The following is a 9,251-nucleotide window of genomic DNA, read 5'->3' on the forward strand; positions in this document are numbered from 1 at the left end:
TAAATGTTCTATGAGCCTGAGATGGCTGGGCGGTGAGCAAGACCGAAGGAAATCATGCAAATTAAGTTTCACTTACTGCACCGTGGCCAAAGTTTCCAACAACATGTTCAAAGCCAGACTTATCGGAACCTGAAACCGCGTCAGAGTCTCCGAGTACAATAAACTTGTCATGGCGAGGAACAGAGGAGGCAATGAGAAATTAGTTGACCATAAAAGGAATCCTTGTCTGAGTCACAGGCAACCTCAGAGGGAGCATACACGACAGTGAAGGTGCTAACCCCATGCCGGTGCTTGAGTGTGACAGACAGCAGACGTTCGGAAATGGCCTGCCAAGACAGTATGCAGCCGCTGGCTGTCTTATTGAGGAAAACGGCTACACCAATGGTGTGACCGGATCCACCGGAAAAATGATGGACTCGTGACATACACTCATGGTGCCCTTACCCGGAATACGGGCCTCTGTGAGCCCGGCGATCGAGGTTCCGAGCCTACACATGTGAGAACATTTCCTGTGGCAATTCTTGCAACATGTCGAAAATTGATTTGGCCTCCAGCAAGGTCCCAGTCGATGAATGACCTTCCCGAGGGCTTTGAGTCGTTCATGTCATAGAAGCTGAAGCAGCAGGGAAAGGTGAATGGATATCAGCAGAAGCAGGGGCTGGAAGCCTGGTGCTAGTTTTCACTTGATCCAAAGGGGAGGAGGTTTACCCAACTATATATCCTTGGGAAGGGGAAATGGTAGCGCAGTGGAAGAGCCACACAAACCGACACAGGCATGGTACCTCCTCCTAATCTGGCACACACCGTTGGCAGCAGGCTCATCCGCTGGTGCAAAAATCCAACCTTAATGTATATCTCCCCGGCGCAAAACCATCTTTGAGCTGTCCGCAGTACCCACTGCTACATCCGATTCGAACGAGCCAGCTGACACCGGCAAGCTCGGTGGTCGAGTGGTTAAGGCGTCTGCACTAGTAAGCAGGAGGTCGAGAGTTTCGAGTCCCACACGAGTGCGCTTGTGGGTTTTTCACAAGCCCTCGGGCCATACACTGAGCGTACAGTGTTAAAAAACACGCCGGGCAGGGCAAAAATCCAGAATTAAAGGAACCAGGAAATAGAAAATTTTTTATAAATTTTACTAAAAACCCTTGAAATTGCATCTTTGGGTTTCAATTAACCTTATTTTATTTTTTGTTGTTGTTGCAATTTTAACCCATATTTTGATGGTTTTTTTGTGTTTTATGCTAATGCTATTTGCATATTCATGAGAAGAACTATGATGTCATCCAAGGCACCGAATCTCAATGTTGCACTGATTTGAGCACAGGAAATTTCTATATTTTTAACCACTGAGATGGCAGATTTCATTTTCTTTGGCAATTTATGCAGTGTAAGTATATGGCAATAATCCAGCAACATCTTTTTCACAGAAATGTTCCCAGTTAGAAAATTTGGGGTTCACAATTTAAACATGAAAACACGCAACCTGAACCATGTCTTCCTGGATTTACATCAAAGCAAAAGCGCCCTCACTTGTCCGGAAATGCTTGGTCGATTTTTAATGTTTGAAAAAGAGCACCATTCAGTTCACGTAACTCAAACAAGATGACAAACAGTCTTCATACATGGAAAAAGAGTACAGAAATACACAAAAATTGATTCTAAGAAAACTTCATTTCCTGGATCCTTTAAGGAAATGGAGCTGCTCAATTCTCCACACCACCCAGCACATCCTAATTCTTTCTTTCCCCTTATCTCGACTATCAGTCTGTCAAATAAATCGTTTCAAAGACAGACACGTTCAACCACACTGTGTCGATCCCATTGTAAATTCTGGACCTGCCCTTGATTTAAGCAAGTAAGCGAACACTCTGAAGCAATGGTATTTCATGGTGCACTGCTAAAACTGTGCTGTTAAAAACAAAGCCTTTGGTGTTATCAGATGACCACACCATAAGATGTTGCTTTAACTCCTCTTGTAATACTTTACACACCTACAAGTGTTAAATGCACTAGAGATTGTTACGAGTAACAAAGTGTTGGAATAACACCAACAATTTTAACACCGGTGAAATGTGTTGGACTGATTCTCCAATAACACTGGAGGTGTTAAATGTAACGTCACAGTTTTTACAGTGTGCCACTGTTCGAAATGTCTTTTACGGGCAATTCACAATAGTGCGCCATCACGTATTTGCAACGGGTTGGCCAATCACAACGCGCGAAATCTGCCGACTTTTTCCCAACGCGCTTTGGTCGATAGATTCACGCACAAGCACAACATACACAAGCAGATTTTTTTGTAAGCGTTGCTTCTGAAATATCTCATTGTAATGTTTGTATTTACATGTTTTTTGTTAAATTCCAGAGTAGTGCACGTTTTGGAGCCAAAGGATGATTTTCAGCCAAACGTTGCAAGAGAAGGGAGCGGCATTGAATATAAACTCGACAGAAGTACTCACAATGTGGCCAATTTATAAACGTATTTTGGTCGCTGCCAACCGTCTAACTCAAAACGTTGCATTTACCTGTACACAAATATAATCTATATAAACATTTCATGATTTTGGCTCGGTTTAATTAAATGACATATCAAGGATTTCCTAAAGCGTGGTATATTTACATATGAATGGATATTAGAACGTACTCTTGCAGATTTTCATACCATGAAAAACTCATCTCATCGAGTATTCCATCAGTGTTGAGTCATTAATGTCGAGATGCAAGCATTGAAGACTTGGATTCATGGAAAGGTGATATATATTACATCCTCCCTGGAAATAATAACGTTATTAAAGCTTATTAGGACTTAAAAAACTAAAATCTTTTTCATATAACTACATGCACTTCATACAGAATTACTTTTCACGGCAAAAATACCTCATTAACTGCTTTATTTCAACAACAGACCTGCCTTAAATTGACGATAAGATAAACATCAGTAAACCATACTCAGAAAGCTTATCTATCAGCGCTTTGGCGTCACACAAAATAAATGACGCCTATGCTCTCAACTCAGTTCAGCGGTTCTACATGGTTGTTAGAAGAAATCACGTGAGCAAGTTCTGAAATGGACGTTAGATGACAAATGAATCATAATAAGCCTATGTACATATAAATCGTCTCAAGGATTATCCGGCTGCAAGATAAAGTACTCGCGGGAATGCACTTTAGAAAAATGGCCAGACGGAAAACTCATTAAAATCGTATTTCTTAAATTCTATGATTAGCGCAGGCACCGAGTAATATATTAAAGATCATATTTCTTTCTTTTCGTCTAAGACAATTCTTTTGGTTGTATAATATTTCCATGTCATGAGCTCACTTATTTAAAATGAAACATAAACTAACTGCCAATAGCTGCCGTCAGAATTGATATCTGCAATCAAATTCTGAAGGCCCTTGTCTCTGCTGTCCTTGTCTCTGCATTTCTAGATATAAACCTTTGTTTGGCTACGGTTTTGACAACAGTCAAGGAACAACTTCATTAAATTCATCTGTTCAACTTGGAAAACCATAAACCGCTATAATCCAACTTGAGGCACTGCATGTTATTTTAAAATGAGCCAAAAACACGAGAACAGTACCAAGGGATTAAAGCTAGAAGTTCAGAACCCAGACTCATATCCCCGTCGATAATAAAATTCCACAGTGAACCCCGAGGCTATCAACATAAACGGGCGAGCATTATCCGCCTCTATAGATTTAACAAACAGTAGAGTACAACGTGACATGAATCATGACTTATATGATCCAAATATAACATTTACACAAGCCTGATTTAATAATTCGATGGATATCAAGAATTGTCACGTGTGTCAGTGTAATTATTATTATTTTGTTTGGTACTGTGTCACCCTAAACAGGCTCTCGGCTATGCCGTAAATTCTGTAAAATATTTTAACGCACTTGGCATCAGTAATGCCCCTCTTTAAACTGTTTCAATCCATGTTTGCAGTGACTACTTTAAGTCATCTTGCTGTTAGTGCTGAATGTCAACGTGTCAGTACTTTTGAATTGGCCGGTAGGCTTATATGAAGCAGCAGCAATTTGTCGAGGCATTGCCTTGATGCCAGGCTAGACTTAAAGCCCCCAGGGATAAATGCACTGGAGAGCGTTAAAGGTAACACCAAGAGTGTTGAAATAACACCAAAGTTTTGACACTGATGAGATGTGGTTGACTGGTCCTCCGATAACACTGGCGGTGTAAAATGTAACACCACAGTTTTTGCTGGGTATAAATAAAAGGGACTGACCTCCCCATTATTCGAAATGTGCTCTCGTTGAAACCTATCTCGCTCGTGCGTCAAACCTTATCCTGAATGAGCGTTGGAGTTTCGTCTTAAGAATCCTAAAATCCTCTTCCATTGCCTTGATTTATGGCACTTAATTACGTTCGTAAAGCTTCTAACAAGACAGGGCAGCCACCCAAAGTTATTTATTAATACACACACTGAAGCATTTTATTACAAATGACAAGGAACACTTGGGAAAATAATTCTTGTTTTTGACCTTTACACTTCTCAAATAATGTGTTACATTATTTCAGAAGGCCCTTCAGTACTGATTGCTTATTGCTGTCTCTATCCTGTATCGCCTTCACCACAGACGTAGGATAAAAATATGCTGAGTTCACCTTGTATCACCTCAGTGGGCATGTGAAGCTTCTTGCTGGATGGATAGCCAACATTCAAGTCCCACCGATCCAAGTACAAGGCTCCTGATTGGCTGAAGGCATCTTCAAGGATCTCCCCCATGTTGTGGATAATGAGGTCATTGACATGAATCCGGGATTCCTTGTTGGGCTGGCTGAGTGGATGCGGACCGGCTACCACGACCTTGGCGGCCGGGCAGTTGGTCTTCAATCTCACAACGGCTTCCCTGAGCAACCCTACGCGTTCCACGAAGCTCTCTCGGGTCCACCGGGAGAAATGTGCCCATGAGCCCATTGCCACGACGTAGTTACACCCCTTGTTCCTCATAAAGTCTAGGATATCTGCCTCAAATATAGGTTTTAGGTGCGGTGTACCTTTTGAGCTAAAGGTCAAAGATTGTAAGAGGAAAGTCAGCGAAGAATTAAGCGAGGGCAGCTTGATGTGAACATCCTCATCCTCAGAGGCCCTACCAAGAAAGGGGAAACCCATCATTCCTGACAAAATCTCCATCCATCTCCGCATTACAGAGTCTCCAAGAAAGAACACCTCCTTCGACCTGAAGCACTCGCCGATTTCTGAAGGGTTGTTCCAGCTCTCTTTCGTCCTGCAAAGATGGGAGTGCCAGATGTTCTTCTCCCAGTAACCCAAGCCGTGGCTAGGGGAAGACTGATCGGGCTGGCAGGCAGGAAGACTTTCCTGATCTCTCATCAGCTTCTTCCGTCGGTGTTCAGACGCTGAAAATGATCGTGATCGAGACAATGTCATCGTTTACAGATGTTCCCTTTAAAAACTCACTTTGAGAGCTGGTTTCCCTGTTTCCTCAAGAAACAAATCTTAAGAGTTATTACACCGTTTCTGTCTTGAAACTACACGTAATTTTAATAGAGGAAGGTAGAAATTCAGTGTAATTTAATTAAAGAAGACGCTTTCAATATCAAAATGGTCTACGTCTGTCTATTTTCAATTAAAAAGGTTACGAACCTGAAACATGTCATGCGTACCTTTGATTAAAAGTTTGCTCGGGCCACGAGTAAGTCTCCTTTTAAAATAGTCCCTGAAAAGCGGAGTCAAGAAAGAGGGAACATTAGTTTTCATCAAAACCAAATCAAAACAACGATTTTTGTTATTATATCCATATAACCATACTTAAGTCAAAGCAAATGAGCCATCATTCAATGTGCTTCATTCTGATTTGCAGAAACTTCGAGAGGATAACGTGAACTATTAATAAACTCACCCAGAGAAAACTTGGTAGTAGTTCCGGGTGAAGCTTTTGATTCTGTCATTGACGGCAGTAAGGTTAGGATAGAGGGCGTTCAACCCGCTGCAAGGGATCCCCTTCTCTGGGGCATCACACACCAACACTGTCTGTCCCATAGCCTTTGGGTACGTCATGACACATTCGCTAATCAGAGGCACGTACTGGCGCCTCAATAGGCATCGCCTGTCTGACTTTATGGTCGAATTTGGCGCCATTTGAAATCGACCTGTCCACTCCACCCGATCCCGTTCGTTCCAGATTACACTGGTCATCACTGCAGCCACGTGACTAGGGTGCACCAGCGTGACTTCAAGAGCCACGGAGCCCGGCCAGCCCACCGTGAAGTACGCGCTGTAGGTACCGTTGTCGTGGTCCATGATTCGGCCGGCTGTACCTGAGCTGTTCTGCTTGGTGGCTAGGGTGGCAAACCAGAAATCGCCCCCTTCTTCCCGGTCTTTGCTGCGACTGTCTCGTGCCTGGATTACCACGTGCAGTGTATCTCCCAACTGGACGTTCTGTCTATCACCTTTAATTCTGTGAGTAAAATATTACTCTTTCATTAATCAGAAAAATAAATGCTGGTAAAAATCCAAGACAAATGGTTAATTTTCGCCACCAGTTCCTCACCTTAAATGGTCATACAATGATGCATGAACAGACGAAAGACAATTCTCATTAGGGAAATTTACAAGTAATGATGTATGTCAATACAGTAGTGAAGAAAATAACCCACTTATAATGAAAATATGACGCACAATAATTACCTTATGCCAGCGACTGTGCAGCCAATAAAACACTTACCTGTACGAACTTTTGGTAGAGCTCGTAAGTTTACTGACATCCCGCAAGGCGTATTCCTCCGGATAAACTCGCCGGATAGCATCGAATTCCACTCTCTGTATAAATGGTTACAGATTCAAAATCGATAATGTTCATTCCCCAACGTCTTTCTGAACTGCAAAGTTTCCAGACTTTTCCTCCTGTAAATGATCCCGTTTTCTGACGCTACAGCGTCTCCAACTAATTAGTGTGTGCTGGCTTTTAATCAGCGTGCCAACCTTTTGAGTCCGGAGGCATGAAAATCGTCCCAATATTATACCTCTTTCTCTTCCCTCGTGGAACACAAAAGCCCTTCAAAGGACCATGTAATAGAATTATTTTTACAAGCCTTGAAATGACACCTTTGTGTTACACTTCAATGCCGTCAAAGGTAACTGTTCCTTTAGCTTGCGTTAATATGTGAAGTTTAGTAACGCGTACAGCACCTCCTCTTTCGGCTGCGCCTTAAACTCGCCATCTACCGGGGGATCCACGATTTTCAGTTTGCTCTACAAGTGAAAGAAATACAAAAACATTCCATTTAGATGATCGATATTTAAATCTTGTCTAAAAAGAAGTCCTTTTGCGTGTAGGCTATATGTGCTTTGCAAAAACTGTTTAAACGGGAGGAAAATTCAACATTTTTTCCAACTGCCACTTTGAAACTTGGAAAAATCAGCTTGTAGTGGCCAGATCTTCGTTTGGCTCAGCAGAAAATGAGTGCGACATTTTAATGCGTTTGATTTCATTGCATTATCCCGAGAAGGGGCACTGTTCAAACATTTACAGTAATTTTCGACTATGCTACGAGCAGCAACCTGGCACATGTACTAGCAACTGCAAAACAAAGCGAACCTTCTGTCTCAGAGACACGTCTCTTGTAATATCTTTGAGCACGCTGAGACCTCTCTGACGATGTCCAGTCTGAAAATTATAAAATAAAACAAAACCATGTCATTTTAAATGAAGGTTACCCTGTTCATTTGCCTAAAGGCCTGACGACCTAAAACCATTATTTTTACCTTATCCAAGCGTTTTTCATCCCTTCCCACCACCACTCACGGCCACTTTCACTACTCACCTTTGCTCCATACTGCTGTTCCGTGTATCGAGTTGCCCCGTTTACCATCATCTAAAAATGAATAAAATGACAACTTCGTTAAGCATTCGTTTGATTTGATCATGGGTATATTATTTTAAATACAGCTTGGTCGAATCTTTTTGACATGATATGTGTTTTGACTAGGCACGATGCCGTTGTGTACTGCGGTCGGTATATGCTCAATAACATTGAGCTAAACTCATTATAATATACAAACCCTGATTACCTTAATCTCGAACATTACTGTATTTAAAACGATTAACAATGGCATTTCATCCATAAGCATACGCGTTATCGACACCGCCACACACTCCTCGTTTGTCGTCTTATATGATTACGGTAACATTATGCAGGCCTCAACTAGCAAAATTTGGTTACATCACATGAGCACATAATGGCTTACCCATAAGCAGTAGATAGACACAGCGCCCGTACCGAAGACCATCATCGCTACCCACAGGATCTTGTAGGAAATACTAACAGTAGCCGTTAGCCTCATTCTCAGTCAGTTGTCGTCATTCAAAGAACAGCTGAGTTTTCATATTCCGCGCTCAGTCAGCCCTAACCATGAAGAACAACAGTACAGACCGTGGGCCTAAGCATTGACGATGGCTATTCTACATGATGCCAGCAGATACCTCTCTCCGTTGATATCGAGACCACCTTGCGACCTCAGTGGTTTTAGACTCAAAAGCACATTACAGACTCGAAAGTTAAGGTTCGACAAACACGTGTTGGTAATCTCAAAAATGGAAACAGAAAAGCACGTATACCTGGTACCACTCTTCGACTGACACAGAACTCGCTGATAACTTGTTCCAAAACGCACTACGGAATGGAATGGAGTTAATAACCAGCCGTCTAGTTTAGTATTCGATCAAAGGTCACTGTATAGTAATGTGGGATATTGTACAAACAGTAAATATTGTGGACTTAACGGCAGCGCGGCAATTGCTTGTTGACATTTCAAGCGATGAAATACAGTGTAGTGGTTTCATGTCCCAGAATTTTTTGTGAGAAGTACAAGTATAAAATCCACGGTCTCCAATATACAGGTGTTTAGGGGCTGTTGAGTAATGCTTAACCTAAACAATGGTTCGAAATAATCCTTGCAAATTGATATCACGCGCAAAACCTGTAATTTATTTCATTAAAGTGATCCTGAAGCGATTTGCACGATATCAATCAGCACACTGAAGGTTGGATTTTACCTGTTTGGGTTTGTTTACGAATTATAAGACATTTGGGATTTCTACTAGATTAGTTAGGAAGCATAAAAGGAATGCTGCTGATTCGGCGCTTTGCTATTTTCAAATGACGTGTTAAAAATTAAATCTATTCTGTATGTTCGGTAAGTTATTAAAAACAAACCATACAAGTCTGACCAAAAAGCAATAGACAACACGACATGCAAGAC

The 9,251-nt window shown here is 41.8% G+C and overlaps 1 protein-coding gene across 1 annotated transcript; it reads right to left on the reverse strand.

The window, feature by feature from the left end:
* Positions 1-2,855: 2,855 nt before the first annotated feature.
* Positions 2,856-8,677, reverse strand: LOC110983553 (NXPE family member 3-like). The gene is made up of 8 exons (XM_022242876.2): positions 8,238-8,677; positions 7,814-7,864; positions 7,588-7,656; positions 7,179-7,241; positions 6,715-6,809; positions 5,890-6,447; positions 5,654-5,706; positions 2,856-5,386 (listed from the first exon to the last, which is right to left on the reverse strand). Exons 1-8 carry the CDS (start codon positions 8,331-8,333, stop codon positions 4,581-4,583), a joined length of 1,791 nt encoding a protein of 596 aa, XP_022098568.2. The 5' UTR covers positions 8,334-8,677; the 3' UTR covers positions 2,856-4,580.
* Between the last annotated feature and the right edge of the window lie 574 nt (positions 8,678-9,251).

This window comes from Acanthaster planci, linkage group LG14 (assembly GCF_054643075.1).
Source record: "Acanthaster planci isolate LZ-2023a linkage group LG14, COTS_SCS, whole genome shotgun sequence".
NCBI classification, from domain to species: domain Eukaryota; kingdom Metazoa; phylum Echinodermata; class Asteroidea; order Valvatida; family Acanthasteridae; genus Acanthaster; species Acanthaster planci.